The sequence below is a fragment of the Empidonax traillii genome, unplaced genomic scaffold (assembly GCF_003031625.1).
Source record: "Empidonax traillii isolate 1590-97213 ecotype Southwest subspecies unplaced genomic scaffold, ASM303162v1 scaffold3:size4013460, whole genome shotgun sequence".
In the NCBI taxonomy this organism is placed as follows: Eukaryota; Metazoa; Chordata; class Aves; order Passeriformes; family Tyrannidae; genus Empidonax; species Empidonax traillii.
The window spans coordinates 869,230-885,656 of record NW_020955196.1 but is presented as its reverse complement, the minus strand read 5'-3'; the positions used below and the strand labels follow the sequence as shown (position 1 = coordinate 885,656).

The 16,427-nt window shown below is 37.9% G+C and overlaps 1 protein-coding gene across 2 annotated transcripts in view; it reads left to right on the top strand.

The window, feature by feature from the left end:
* The window catches only part of KCNN2 (potassium calcium-activated channel subfamily N member 2), a 71,871-nt gene extending 69,372 nt beyond the window's left edge, over positions 1 to 2,499 (top strand). For both annotated transcript variants that reach the window (XM_027906551.1, XM_027906468.1), the window contains one exon: positions 1,811 to 2,499. In XM_027906551.1, coding sequence (XP_027762352.1) covers positions 1,811 to 2,098 — 288 coding nt within the window. In that variant the 3' untranslated portion in view covers positions 2,099 to 2,499. The remainder of the gene's footprint in view (positions 1 to 1,810) is intronic.
* The last annotated feature ends 13,928 nt before the right edge of the window (positions 2,500 to 16,427 follow it).

Here is a 16,427-nt window from a genome sequence, read left to right as displayed (position 1 = left end):
AGTGAAAATGCTGTGCATTATACATACAAATATTGCTAATAAGGTTGTTATTTGTAGCAAATGAAAATATGTGTGCATTTTGTGGTAGCACCTACTGAATGAAATATCTTATTTATAGTTCTGACCAAAGTTTGAATGCACTGTATTTATTTATTTTTTTGTACATTTGAAAAAGACTTCACAATTGAGAGGCTGATCCTAAGAGCTCCTGAAGTGACTGCAGTGGTCATGGTAAATGCTGAACTGTGAGTGGGTTGTAGTGGTGTAGTGCTGTGTAGTAAAGAGATTTGTCATCTGGTGATAGTGACTGTGCTGTGATGGGACCATGGTACACAGCCCCTACCTAGACTGGAATTAGAGCTTTTCTATTCCTGTTGTCTTATGTAGCAGTGACTTTCAATAACTTTAAGTCTGTATCTATTTAAGTTTTTATAATGAATAATAGCTGCCTACTTTGCCAATACATCATAAGACATTATTAATCTTTTTAAAATCATTTGATTTGAGGTAAAAGAGGCTATTCAGTTGCAAGCTCTTGTTTATTGTTGCTGAGATTTGTCATTAATATAAAATAATAACTAGACAGGTAGAGGTATGAGCTGATAGCTTTTCAGATTTCTCATTAAACCTCAATATTTAATAGTTACTGTGAACTTAATATGAGGCTACATTAGAGGCATTAAAAGGCTCTTTCTAAGGGTTTCTTCTACACCTTTTCATTTACATCAAAATCCTCCTCAAATTAAAGTACATCAAAGCAGAGATTAAACTCTTCAGTTTCCATTACTCTCTTCCTATACGGTACCACCTGACACTTCCGTTTGTGAAAATACAATTCATTCTAATGCTTCTGGCAACTAATAAGGACTTTTAAGATACTATTTATTGTAGACTATTTCTCTTTCAAGGGTTATGCTAGAGAAGGCAGAGAAGTGTGTTTTCAACACTTATGTGATAACGAAGTGCTTTACACTTCAGGCAGTCATTCAATTAATTTTCTTCCCTTTGGATGGTTTATAAACTTCAACCAGTTTGACTACTGAATTACATTGAGTTTTAATTCTGGTTTAATTAAGCTGAAGTCTCAGTCTATAAGAGGCAGAAATTCAGTCATTATTTTTAACCAACTGCAACACTCTATTGAAATAACACATTTCAGATTATGTTTTTACTGACCACTGTGGCATTTTAAAGTACACTCTATATACTTGCTGTAACCAGTGTTTTTTAGAGGGAAGATAGATTGAGAAATGCAGAAAAAACAAAGCATATAATTGAATTTTTACTCCTTGCACTACCTTTCAAAAACAATCCACCCAGTTACTCCTGCTGCCAATTCAAGAAAACCTGTTCAGTTTAAGGAGAGAGCAAATGAATAACATTTGTGTTCTGCTTAGAAGAATGTGTTTAAAACCAGAGTCAAGAACAGTCAAAGATGAAGCATAGCTATGGAGCTATCAATCTGCTGATGGGTTACACAATTGATTGCTCAGAAAACTTAGCCTAGTGTACTGCCCAGCACCTGAATTTCAAAAAAGTGTCTGGTCTTTCCTTTAATTCATTTGGACTTTGACATTTAAAATGCTACTCAAAATATATTGCATTTCTGCTCAACAGATTTAGTGGGAAGTTTATTTTACTGTAGTTTAATCTACAAGGAAAATTATGTCATAAGACTAGACATTATTATAAAACTCATATCCTTTTTTTTGTGAAGTGCAAAACATTTGCAAAGCCTTCTAGAGTTGTGCTACTTGTTACAGTACTGTAAGGTCTCTCTAAACCTTTATTTACATCCTTCTACTTTCAGACTCAAAACATCATGTATGACATGATTTCTGACTTAAATGAAAGAAGCGAAGATTTTGAGAAGAGAATTGTTACTCTGGAAACTAAACTGGAAACTTTAATTGGTAGCATCCAAGCTCTCCCTGGGCTGATTAGCCAGACAATCAGCCAGCAACAGAGGGAATTCCTCGAGGCTCAGATGCAAAATTATGATAAGCATGTTGCCTACAGTGCTGAACGGTCACGATCTTTGTCAAGAAGAAGGAGATCATCCTCCACAGCACCACCAACTTCATCAGAGAGTAGCTAGAAGAGAATAAGTTAACTGCAAATAAAGACTTTTTGCCATCATATGGTCAATATTTTAGCTTTTATTGTAAAGCCCTATGGTTCTAGCCAGTGTTATCTGGGTTCTGATGTCAGAATCCTGGAAACCTGAATACATTTTAGGCCAAAATGAGTGAAAACTCTTCTTTTTTCCCCCCTCCTCCTCTCAGATGCACAGTGAATGCACCTATTATTGCTATATTAGATTGTTCTTCCTGTAATTTCACTAACTTTTTATTCATGCACTTCAAACAAGCTTTACTACTAAAGTACATAATATAATAAAAAGGTTAATTTCTGCACATAGTTGCTTGGTTACTTGGACTTAACAACCAAAAAAAAAAAAAAGCTCACAATCAAAAGGCTTAATTATAATCTTTTAAGAAAAAAAAGAAGTGAAGCTTAATAATTATTTCTTAGTATGAAAGCTAATTGTCTAAACTTTGCTTGCAGTGGAGGGGGAAAAAAATCAATATTAATCTAAAAGTGTGCTGTATCTGTATAGTCATTTTAAGAGATCACTGACAGCTTCAGTTTCTGAAGTGATTAATTAAAAATATACTTCATTCTAGAAAATAAATCATGAAGTGTTCTATGGGGATTTTTCAGTGATCTTAGGGCTTTTGTTTACCATGCATTGTTACGCACACACAGACATAGATTATACATATATACTTATGTATATAAAATTATTTAAGCAATGCCTGTGGCAATGATCTTTTAAACTGACTATTTGTAAAGCTACTGGCATGCAAGAAGCACAGGCAAAATTCCTTCTTATCTATTCAGAGTCTCACAATTATGCCAGGTAAGTGTGTCCAGATCAAAAGCATCACTTTCAAGCCTGAAGTCTCCTAATAATGCTCTTTGGGTTTTGAAAGTGTTAGGTTGTTAGTTTCTTCACTTTCTTCATTGTGTTTAATGTTTTTGGAGTGAATGACTGACACACAGACTTGCAGTATATGCAATTGTGTGATAGCAGCACAGTGTTCTATATACATTATGTTTGGGTGGTCCCCGCAGTTCCTGCTATGCAGTCAAGCTTAGCAAAACACTTTTAGCAATATTTCCAAAAATTCTTGTAAACAGCCAGTGGTAGATAGGAATTATGGCACTCTGGTACAGTACTACTTTACTTTCATGCACAAAAAAAAGAGGTCTCCAACTTTTATTATTAAAAAACCCCAAACAAACCAAAACACAAACAAACCACAAAGCATAGTGTAGGCACTTGTGAAAAGGCTCTGACTGGCTTTTCTCCTGGTTTATAGTCCAGAGTAGCAAAACTAGTTAAGCTTAAATGCTCAGCATATGCAACTTGCATTCACAATTCCTAGTTAGGAAATTATTTGACCTAATGAAATATTTTTTAGTACTTACTATTTGTGAAATATGCTAGTGCATTTCACTGCCCCTCCCCCGATTTACAGACAAGAGTGACACTGTACCTAAAGAAGTAGACTTGTCTGACTCTTTCCAAGGAATACTATGTCTGCCTAAATGTAACTAACTTGCACGTTGAAGGAAATGTAGATTGCTCCATGAGACCCTGTGAGTTCTGGTCGGTAAGAACAGGCAGGAAAGAGTAATGCAGGAAGTCATGGCAGAACCTTGCTGGACAGACAGAAGAGCTGTTCTCTCCAGCAACAGTAATTCCCCAAACCTAATACATAATCTGAAAAACAGCAGACATTTTATGTCCATTTAAATTAAAGGATCTCCTTTTTCTGGTGCTACAAATGTGTAACTGATGAATGTAAGTGACATCCAGAGGCACTGCATGTTTATGAAAAGGTCAAGAATTTCTCCAACACTTTTTACGTCCTTGAGAAAGATTGTGACTTTGCAGTATTTTCCCACCTAGAGCAGGACAGTTGCATGCCTTTGGTGTGCCTTATTTACAGACTGTGGTATTTTGTGACTGGAAATAACAAGCAGTATGCATAGTATTTGCAGTTCTGCTTTTGTTTTTATGAAGTTCATTTCCAAAAGAAAAGTTGGATATTATATAGTGGTAATACTTTTCTTGTCCAGTCCTTAACTAGATGAGATTGTGAATGGTCATGTGGCCACCTGCTTTACACTGCTGGCAGGTTTAGAAGTAGTGATTAATAATATTGGAATTTTTATAGTAAAGTTTTAGTATTCTTTTTTCTCTCTTTTTTTTTGTGTGTGTTTAGTTTAGAATACTTTTCCTGGCATTGAATGTGAAATACACTTGCTGTAGCTTGAATACATTCCCATTTGTCCTGTCAGCTTGAATTAGCTCTATCATTGTTTACAACATCTTTTGTAAGACGCATTTTTTTTCTCCTCTGAATTGCACAACAGGATTTTTTAAGAACTTTTTTAAGAATTTTCAAAGCTCCATTTTGAAAATTCATGTCAATCTTTCAATTCAAATTAAGTTCCAGCGATAAGTATTGAGCTGGCTATTTGTGTTGTGATGAAAAACCAGTTGTCATCTTTGACCTCTCAATTTCTTTTACACACTAGGACTCAGGAGCCTAAACTTACCAAATTCTTTCAACAGCTTTATGCAATCGTGAGATGCAGCAGGACTGTCCCCATCAGTGGTGTTCTGTAACAACCTGCAAAATTATTTTGGATTTCTTTCTTTGTTTTTAAAGCAAACAACAAATGATAACACCATGGAATACTCCAGTTTCACGTCCTAATTTACCTTAAAACTCACTACAAATATTTTATCTGTGTTTTCAGTGCAGGTGATTCTTTCCTTATAACACCTGGTTTTAGAAAATGCTTAAGTGGTACATGTGAATCCAGTACCTGAAAAAACAGGTATAAACTTCTATTCAGAAGACCACAAAGCAATTTGGTTTGATTTTCTTACTCCTGTCACAAAATTCCTTTTCATCTTTCCTTATTTGAGTTTTGTAGTACCACAAATTCCATTGCTGATTTTTTTATTTCCAAAACCTACTCCTTTACTGTTGTCAGCATATAAGCTCACCAAAAGGAAAGCATAGCATTATGACAGATCTTGGAAACTTCTGTATAGTTAAATGTAGATTCTTCTCTGAAAGATTGTTTGTAAATGGCAAGGACTCTTTTTCAAAGCATATGGCATATTTACCATGTTACAGTTGTAAAGCTTCATGCACCTCTTGCCTTAGTTTCACCAATAGGAAAATTCAGCTTTCAGTTGCTGTTAAGCTCCTCCTTTTCACTGCATTCCAGACACTGATTCCATTTATCAGTTTCTTTGGAGTCTGATAGAGACTGAGCAAAGATACCTTCCTTGTAAGGACAGAAATGCAAGGTCACAAATAGGCCTATTCACTATGTACTTAAAACTCAATGCATTGATTTAAACAGTACTTTTTAGTTACATTTAGGTTTTTTGCAGGATCAGAATAACACATTCATATGTATTATGCTTGCAAATACTCTGCAATTCTTAATTCTGCGAATCATTACCTATTGTAAGTCTGCAGATCTTTCCAGATAGACTTGTGCAACTCAGCCTTTCTTTTCTTCCTGCTGCTCCATAAGGATGGATCTGATATGGAGAGAGATTCACTATCTAAAAGTTAAGCATCCAGGTTAGGAGCTCTAAATGCCTTCTGCAAGTACGTACCTCTCCTTTTGAGCTGTTTAAAAACCATGGCTCCCAGACTGGGTCTGAATCACTGTCATCATGAGAGGTCAAAAAGAGGTGACAGGCATACTGTTTTGCAGATTGTAAAACTCTTTCCATGTCAGATCATATGTGAACATTCAAATTAATATGCCAAACACTAAAAGCCTATCGAATCATAAAAGAATAAATTGTTTAAATGTGTCTAAAATTCAGAATAAAACTTATTACCCATATCAGTACTAAAAATAAAAATTGTCTGAAATCTCTTTTCCCCTTAAAGTTACGAAAAATTTTAATAAATTTTATGAACGTAAGGAAGATTTTTCTGATTAGTGTGTTCTCTCCGTCTGCCAAACTTGTTGTTGTTCATATCCTTTTTTTAATTATTATTAAAGTCCTTGAAGTCTTTCTGCCTTTTTAACCCACAATGAGAATAACTATTAAGAGATGAGAAGCAACAAAATAAAATGGGGAAGGTAGGAAAGAGCTAACTCTGCTGTGCCTCATTTTCAGAAACCCACCTCTGCATCAGCATATCTAACTACTTTTGTAGATGAACACTAATTGTAGCCAGCATGAGCCAGTTGTAGCCTGGGAAAAGCAGTGCCATATCAGTACAGTCCTGAGGTGGGGCTTACACACATTCAGAGCCAACCATTTTTTTATGTGGAAATTTATATATAAGGAACTATATGCATGATAAAATTGACTCGCATCTGTCAATTAGGGCTTATGAATCTGGTCTTGTATCTGCTGGCTCAAATGCAGAGAAGTCTGAGCTGTAATGTGTATTGCCCTTTTTACCCTACACCTTTTAAGGAGTATCTGTAGGGATATTTTCTCTCTCCATGACTGAGAGAATAAAGAAAAAGAGATGCTTAGGAAATTCTTTGCAGTCAGGTGTGCATGGGTATGTTTCTGACCTGCCTGAGTGCCCCACTGCACATCAGCTCTGGTCTAGAAACCACAAGGTCTTACTCATTCCAGAAAGAGTTCTCTCACTCTAGTGTGAGTTAGCACAGCATTGAGCAAGTAAGTCCCATCTCTCTGAAGCAGCCTGGTGTGCAAGATGATCACAATAAATAGAAGAGTTGTGTTAATTTATGTAACTCTTCTCAAGACCTATGGCTTAGTATAGCACCAAGCCCAACACTTGACTCACCGCCAAGAATTGCTGGCAGCTGGACAGTACAGCACATGGATGGAGCAGGTGCAGCACAGTCTGGACTAGGGTATGTAGACATGCTGAACTGGAGGCAGTTCCCAGAATTAGCATCACCATACTGCCGTGTGTACTGTATCACTTTATTACAGTGATATAGTTGAGGTCAATGATATTGGGTCAATAATATTCAGGCCTTTATATGAAGAAGATTCACCTACAGAGGATTGCAAATCCTTCCTGCATACTGGAAGATATGGAACACAGCTCCAGTGGAAAAAAACAAAAAACAATTGTAAGCCACAGTCTTGAACCTGTTGCAATCTAACATGGCAAGGAACCAAATCAGATGGAGAAGTGAAGCATAAAACCCTTTAGGCTGACTTCCCTTTCATTTAAGTTCACTTAAACCCATTAGTATCTTCAAATATTGAGGAGATTCTGTACTGTTTTCAATTATAAATGAAACAAGCTACAAGCATTTAGTTATATTAAAAGGCATTATTTTAAAACTATGCCTATTCTGACCTATTGTTCCCTTTCTAACCTGAATTTCCAAGTAGCTCGAGTCTAAAGAGGACATGTACGTTCTCCTATGTGGATTACAATAAAGCAAGTCTCTGAAGGAAAGAGCATCTCCAGTCCAGTGTCTAAACACAATGTAGCACAGGCAACAATAATGAAGGTAAAAAATTTGAGTAGGTGAATTGTCCAGCTAGAGGCTTCAATGCTTAAAAGAGGTTTAAGTGAAGCCTTATTCCAGGTCTGAAATTCATGGAAATCTATGAAAGGTAAGAGACTGTGCAATTATATTTCCTGACAATGAGTAATAGGGAAACACTGTATGTGTTTAATACTATCTATCACCTTGTATGGAGAAGTTGTCAAACTATTAGAGAAATATGAGGGCTGCTCATCACACAGGTATAAAGCAAGACCTTTTTTTAACAAAGATCTCCAAACTCTTATAGAAATGTGAAGAAAACCTTACAGAGACTGTGCTGGATTATTGTCTCAAAAGACAGACACCTGGCCTCCAGATAAATTGTAAGAGATGAGGTTTCAAGTGGTCTCAAGCAAGAACCAAACAAAAAGTGTACCTCAGGAGCACTTTAGAACTTACAAAACTTCAATATGCAATGTGCTGGGAAGCACAGATCTGCACAAAATGAAGTGTGGCAGTGCTCTGTTACTGAATCCAGACTCCTGATGGAGAAGTTAAAACCGTCTAATGATATGCACTTGAACCTGGCATGTGTAGCAGAACAAGTCTATCTTAGAATCCGTCCTAAACTTATCCTGCAGTTTCAAATAGTGTGGCATCCTAGCTAACACTGTAGTAACAATCAGAGCTCCAAGATTTTGTTTTTGCAAACATCTCTTACCACACATGCATGCGCTTTGTTTAAGAGGCCTCCTGATGGTGCATTCTACTCCCCCCATTGCTCCAGCTCACCTTCGACCCCTCGCTCTATGCATTTTCCTCCAGCAGCTGCTGAGCACTGGTGACCATCTGTTGGTGTTCCTGGTACACAGCTGCCGCTGCTGATCTGAGAGGCTCTTTGCTGGAGAGAGCAGGTAGCAAGACCTAACCTGAAGGTGGTCGTAGCCCCTCAGCAGGACATCAGCATGTAACCCCTGTTCTTCCTCCCACATCACTGTACCATGACATTCTTCTATTTCTTAAATGGTGTTACAGACTGAAAAAAGGCTTTCCTATCACATCTCAAGCATGATAAGACCTCACTCATGACAGGCTGTGCTACCACTGTGAAGAAAGCTTGAGGTCTGCTGCTCCACTGTGAGTACAGAACAATGCTGTGCCACTTAGCAGGCCTCTCACAGACAATGATCTGCTTTCAAGATCAAAACCAACAGCACTCCACCAGCACTAGTTATCAGGATTCGAGGGGAATAAACATAAGAAAGCTGTTCTGGCTTGAGAATGAGATTTAGTAACTTGTCTTCTAAGTAGCTAAACATTAAATCTACTTCCAAAAAATTAAAAGGCGGGGGGAGGGGGAGGAGAAGTGAGAAATGGTGTAAGGAGGCATGTCAGTTAGCTCAGCCTGTATTGGTTGGAGTTCAGAGTTTCACTTGTGCTGCATGATGGAGAGTCAAAATAATGCAGATTCTCTTCTTACCACAAGCCACCTAAGCAAACCATTGGCTTTCTTTGCAACAGAGCTTTCAGTCAGTGTGTCTAGTAATAGTGAATCAAACATATTACAAGTTCAGTGGTTTCAACTTTTTTGAAAGCACCTCCTGCTACAGGGCTCAGTAGCCTTGGAGGAGTGCATTGGCTTCAGGCTGCTCTGCTGGCACCAACGGCTGTGCCAGAAAACATCTTTCCCCATTGAATTCACCTGGTCAGAAGGTGCTGTAACACCTTTTGCTAGCCCCCAGTCAGGACTGGAGAGAAGAAGCTTTCCAAAGATTTCCCAAGCTGCTTTGGAAGATAATGGAAAAATAGCTGCAAGAGTTTCTGCTCTTTCAGACTTTTTAGTTACATCTACACACAGAGGAAGCTGTTCAGTTAATGAAAGTGCAATGGTAGGAATTTAGGTCATATTTTTTTTCAGTTATAAGGTGCATAAGAAGGAACAAAAAAACTATACATAAGAAATAGACTGCTTTTCCAGAACTTCTATATTCAGGGTTATATTTCCTACCCTGTTTTCTGCAGCACATAAAATGTATTTAGTAATTCAGTTATACTGATTTTCAATTTGAAGCAATTGCTGTAACACAACAGCATGAAATGTGTGGATTTTCGGAATTTCAGATACTCTTTTCAGTTGAAGGGAATCAGAAGAGAAATGGGTAAGAAGCAGGTAGGCTTTCCAAATAATTTTTGCAATGAATTTCAGAGACATAAAAATAGGACTGGGAGGGTTTGATGCTCAGTGGGCAGAGCCTGTGACCACTCTCTTGGGGGTCTATGGGTACAACTGAGTTGTCCTTTGGAGGCCATGTTCACATCTGCCATGGAGAAGCAGTGGACCATATCTGCAGATGATGCAACAGTGTCTGGTAGCAGCACAAGGGCATTTGTTTGTTGCCCATGCTTCAACCATGTGAACATCTACTTCCCCTGTCATCTTTCTCCTCAAAGACCTGCATGGACTGTTACCATAGAAAATATTTGTTTTAGCTGTTTAACATTTACCTTATTCTTCCTCTGCATTAAAAAGATTGAGAAGGAAGAAATACAAAGAATAGTATTGGGTTTTTTTCAGTAGAAAGGGCTTATTTCCATGACATTTATACTTTAAGCTTTTTCTAAGTGACAAGCAGATTTGCAAAGCCTGTTTTTTTCCGAGCTGTTTACACCCTCCCCCCTTTGATCTTTGTTTAGTGGATGTTAAGAAGACCTTGTCAGATACAGTGGTCTCTTGTAACCTTCTAAGCTGGTGGAGAAAACACCTCGTGTGTGTAAACAGTGAGATACTAGCTGGTGACATCTGAACCCATGATTCAGGATATGAAGTTCTCCCTGCTACAGAATAACACACCTCACACTTCACAATTCACTTCACAGTTATTTGAACAGTTCTGGCTCAGTGCAGCTGAGTGTATGATAAACAGTCTAAATGCAAGATAAATAGGCTCAGCAGTAAGGCTAGTACAAGGCAGCTGCACAAAGGAGCCACGCAAAGAGGGTGGTGATTTGATCATGTGAATGAAGAAACATTTTCACACTACTCTAATTCACTTTAACAGAGCCAGAAGCTTTCCTGAAGCTGCATGTGTATTATTCCTTCAAGTCTTTTGCAAGGTGACTGTCAGAAAATCTTGATGGCAATGAATTAATTTATGTTTCAAGCCCTGTCATTTCTGCTACATAACTCCCATGGAAGGCAAGTCTCTGATAACACTGAAGTTATTTATCCAAAGTAATCTATAGGAAATATCACTCTTTTCACTGAGATTTTATTTCTAAACCCACAGGGATGGATGTACATCACCTGCACCTGTAAATAGACATTTCCTTTTTTTTTTTTTTTTTGGGGGGTGGGAGGGGGGAGGGGAAAGAGGCAAATGTTTGCATTAACCCCAAAGCTGGGTAGCAATGACAATCATAGGAAAAAAAGATTTTTCATTTCTGAAGGGTTCAGCTGCCTAATTTTTGCTATATGCTCAGCTGATTCAAATACAAAGGTACTTAGAGCAAGCACTGGCAAGCAGATTTCTTCTCCTGCTCCTCTCTGAGGGTTGCTGTCATGGCTACCCATTCATCTGCTTCATTCTTCCAGTGACAGTACGCTCTCCCATAGAAAGCAGGAAAACTAGGCTTATATCTCTGTAGAAAGTAGTTAAGTACATATTTCCCTACAGCCTCTTCTTGTTTTACTGGCTGGGAAGAAGCCCTGGCAACTTGATGCTTTGCTCCTTCCTCTGTGAGTCAGAGGTAGTCTGAAATTTGCATCAGGCAACACCATGCAAGTGTAACATTATTAAAAAAAAAATAAATTAAACTGTCTCTGGTGGGGTTTGAAAGCAAAAAAGATAGAGAACAGTTCAATGATGCAAGTGCCAGGAACAGTTTGAGTGCTAATGTCATTGTTAAATGCTTCATGTGAAGTTAGTCCTAGGCTTTTTCTATCCCCAACTTATTTTTTGTGGGAGAGAAGGGGGGTTGAAAAAAAAAAAAAAAGAACCTATTGCAGTTTTAAAAGAGGAAGCAAAAAGATAATTCCTTTAAAAGTTCTCCTGGAACAGAAAGAATGAATTTTCCCACAAATAGTGTAATGGTGATGCACTAAGAGAGACTAATCCAATTGGGAGCCACCACTGAAGATGGGCAGTTTCACCAGTTACCCTACCAAGTTTGGTGGTTTTACTTAATGATAGCTGCAGTGTCCCTGTTGGCATTCAGAAACACAATGTTTCCAACGCAAGAGGTTGCCAATACTTGTGTCTTTATGAGGAAAATAAACACTGACTTGGGCCAACAAACAGTTAGGTTTCTGTTTACCTGTCCAAGCACTATACTTGAGCACAGTAATATCCCACAAATCAACACTGCCAAAATGTATCCCATAACAGTGCAGATCATTGGAGCAGAAACCTCTGCATGGTGTTTGTATGGTGACTGGACACACAGTACTGATCCTTGACTGTAGCTGGCAGAGCTTGGCCATCCTCTTGGCCTGCCCACTCCTGCTTCTCACAGCAATGCTACAGCCCTGAGAGACACTAAGATGTTTCATCTTATAAGCAGTATTAGATACTGAGTGAAGATGTTAACACAAGCCAATACCTAAATTCCAGACATCAATACTGTAATTAGAAATTTTATGAAACGTTCCTACAGTAAAGAAATAGAGGCATTTACATGAATCAGAAAAGAGAATGTGCCACACTGTACATTTTTGTTGGTCTAGGAAAGCAGATTGTCTTAAAAGGTCACAGAGATGACTGCTTAAAGTTCTATTATGGAGCATTGACTTTACAATAAAGGAATTTTATTTTGGGGGGTGTTTTGGGGTTTTTGTTTTTTTTGGTTTGGTTTGGGTTGGGTTGGGTTTGTGGGGGGTTTTTTTAATGTTATATTCCACATATAGGAATTAGAAAACAGAGAAATAATATCTTTTTTTTTTTTTTTTTTAATACACTATTGATGCCACATGGGCAAAACCTAGCAAGATGGTTAAAGTTAGTTTATGTGCTATTTGGGTAATGGTTATAGGAAAGGTTAGTCTGATTAAGGTTACAATTGCTTAGAACAACTGAGTCGGTAAACTCAAGACACTAAAGACATTAAGTCCCATATTAGTGCTGGTTTCTCACAGAAGGATTTGAGTATCTGTATTACTGCTAGTGATGAACTGGGATATAAAGAGCCTCCTATTCAGCTGTGATTTAAGAGGCAGTAATGTAACAAGAAGAAGTTTAACTCCAAGAGGAGTGGAGTGATGTACTGTGATGGTTTGGACTTGGCTCCCTGCCAAATGCCCAACCTCCCAGTAGCAGCCCCTCTCTTCCCCCCTTTCTACTTCCCCCAGGGCAAAGGAAAAAAACTATGCAAATTGAAGAACCCAAAAACCAAGCTAGTTATATAAAAAATATATTTTATGTATATTACAGTTAAGATGCTATGTACACAGCAAACGGGAATCCAAACACCCCCCGAAGGGATAGGGAAAAAAGGGACAAAAGGAAACAAAAAGGGACACCGAATAGATATGTGCAATCAAACCCAAGAACTAGTAAAATAACTAGTAAAACAAATCTCACCACGTCCCTTAGAAAGCAGGATTGGCAGACACTGCAGCACTCTCCAAGGCTCCACGTGGCAGGTCAGTGGATGCTGCAGGCCTCAGCCTTAGATAAGCGAGACCAATGCAGGGACCCACTGTTCCCGAACTCCAGCGGAAGAGAAGAAGAACGAAGGCCTCTCCTCCCTTCTTATTTATACCACAATTCACATAAAAGTCGTATGGAATACTGGGAACACTGCCCCTTCCTTAGTTACAACCTGATCACCAAGGAAGGCCTGGATTAAAACCACCACATGTACCTAGTGCACCCAGAGAAGTTCTGCTTGCTAAATGCCTAAATCCTTTCCCGCCTCCCCAATTTACCTCCTCTTCTACGTATATCTGGACATTTTCTTCCAACTGTCTTTCCAACTTGGTCCCCCAGAGCACCATCTTTATACAGTGGTTTAGTTCTTTTTGTTATTTTCCAAGATGCTTTGAATACCAAATCAAGGTCTGAGTATTCCACTACATGGTTTGACTTTGACTATCTTGGGAGAAGATATAAAATCTAAAAGTTGCATGGCACACAAATGTTTTTGAGAGACCTAGTTCTAAAATGCTTTTAAAATTATTTTTTAAACCTCATTCTTCCTCAGTTAAACTGTGTCTCTCTCAACTCCCAAAGCATAACATAAGGGTATAATATAGGAATATTTTCAGTAGACACACAAACAAAATGCTAGAAGAATACTTGAATATACACTAAAACAAGGGGGAAATTATAAACCAGCGCTGTTATTGCTGTTTACATCTCTCTTAAAACACTCCAAGAGTGATTTCTTTTACAGGAAGTTCAACAATTTCAGAGGTAATTTGTAACATGTAAACTTTTGAGGCATTAACCAGTCACTTAAAATGGGATATCACATGGGAATTTGCTTCTGAAATATTTATGCAACATTATTCTTTTCAACTGTACTAAACTCTAAAAGTAGTACATGGGAGAAGTTGATATGTTATGTTTCTCTCCTTTCTTTCAGATATGCATTATTTCAATATTCTTTTGATTACTGGTGAGAGCATGGTGGCTTGAAGAAAAAGAATCCATGCTTAAAACACTTAAAAATCCTGCTTCACTGTTGAGGACCTGCTTTCTTTTGGACTTCTATACTCTTGCCAATTTTGTTTTCTTTAAGCAGTGACAAACACATGGAAGTCTAGTACCAGTACCAGAAGCACATCAGCTGATCTGGAGCCATGATCTTGTTACTCAACAGCTCACTTTTCCTCCCAATAAAGAAAACTAAAAATTCATTGGACTACAGAAAATTTACATTCATCTAACTTCAGCAGTTCCTTATCAGTTCTGTAATTAAGACAACCAAAGGAAAATATCTAGTATTCCCATAATGCAGAGTGGGTAGGGGTAGAATTAAAGAAATATTTAGAAAGTTATTAATTAAAACCAAAACCACAAAAAATCCAACAGAAATATTTTGGAATCAAAATCAGGTTAATTATAGTCTCTTAAACAAAATTCAACAAGCTTTAGGCAAAACTCTTAACGGTTTAACAGGATCAGAAAGAGAAAATACTTCATCTCACCTCTTGGTCAGCTGCTGAGACCCAGTGCTGTTTTACCTGCAGCAGCTACAACTTTTCAACTCTGAATATATTTATTGGTTTCTGTGAAATAATCCTTCCAGTTTTTAATGAACAAGAGCATCCACTCTTAGCTCTGCTGAGAGTCAGTTAACACAAATACTGTCAGCCCTCTACAACTGAATTCTTCCTTTACTCTTCTCTCGAGGGTCTCTCTAATTTCCACATGTTGGAAAGGGTTAAATTTAGCAGCAGCTGCCCACTTGCTAACTAGAAATACTCCCAGTGGATTTTCAACTGGTTGTTACTAACCTCTGAGAAAGCCAGGTAATGCCTGGAGGAGAATATTAGAACCTCAAATAACACCCTATATAAATAAGTTCAATTTTGGGCCTTATTGTATTATAAGCAAAGACAATGCAGCCTTTGCCTGACAGTAATGGAGAGAAAATTAGTAAAAATTAAACAAAAATGATGCACCCAAGCTACTATTTATATTTTATATATATATGTTAGCATATATACACGTATATGCACACTCTCATATCTAAATCAGTAAAGAATTATTACTTAAAGGAATAAATAATTTAAATTTAATATTAATCTTTCTGAAACACCTGTCATTGTTGAAAGATAACACAGCCCTGTTACTATATAAATTAACCTTCTTGGCTTGCATTAACAGTTTCATAAATCGCATAAAAATTTTGCATATTTTCACACTAGATGTTCATGACCTGTTATGTCTTCAAAAGGAATGAAGCTATTTTGCTCCATGTTGCCCAGGAGGACTCAGTGGAAGTACACTGCTGTTGCAGCTTCTGGCAAATAACAGCCACTAAGGAAAAGCAAATCAAGTCCTTGTCTGTTTTGTGGCACAGAGTTCCCAGAAGCTGCCCAGCCATCCAACTGCAGAGGTCTGGAGAGCAGGAGGAAATAGTTCAACATCACATCAGCTTTTAGCACTAGATTTCATTCTGTATGAGTAAAAAGATAAAAAAAAGAAAAAAAAAAAAAGAAAAAAAGAAAAAGTGGAGCCTTTCCAATGTATTCATGGTTCAACAGTATGCTGGTAAGGACATAGGACTGGATTGTTCCTGGAGATGCTGCCTTGTTGCATTAAGGGCATAGAAATTTGGCATAAAATAAAATTGCTTGTGTTTCAGCTGGTCCTCAGAGATCAGAGGGGCTGGTGCTGCTGGGCTTCATTTCTGATTACAGCCAACTCGGCATTATCAGCCTGGTTGAGTTAGTAAGAATTTGCAAAATCACAGGGTGACAAAAGGTAAAATAAACACTCTGGCACTTCTTCACCCACTGAGGCAGCGTTGGCAGCTCTCTGACCATCATCAGAGGATTTTTGCAGTTATACCGATCTCCTTAGCGGATCAGATTTACAATAAAGTTTCTTTTGCATGATTAAAGAGGAGTATGGCTATTGGTTGGTACAGAGGTGTGGTGCTCTTCTGTGCCTCACTGAAACGGCATCAGGCTCTGAGGCCTCCATTTCATTCCAAATGTCGTTCAGTTGTTCAGTCTTCCCAAAGGTCAGTGCAGGACAAGTGAGGAGCCAGCTCATCTTTTTGTCAGACTCATCAGCTCTTCACCAGCTTAAAGCAACTCTATTTCAAGTCTGACAATTTGCATGCGGCTCAGTCTCTGCTTTGCAGTGCAAAAAAGACTAGCATTCTACAAATCAAATAATGGTAGTTTATACCTGAGTTGGACATATTTCAGC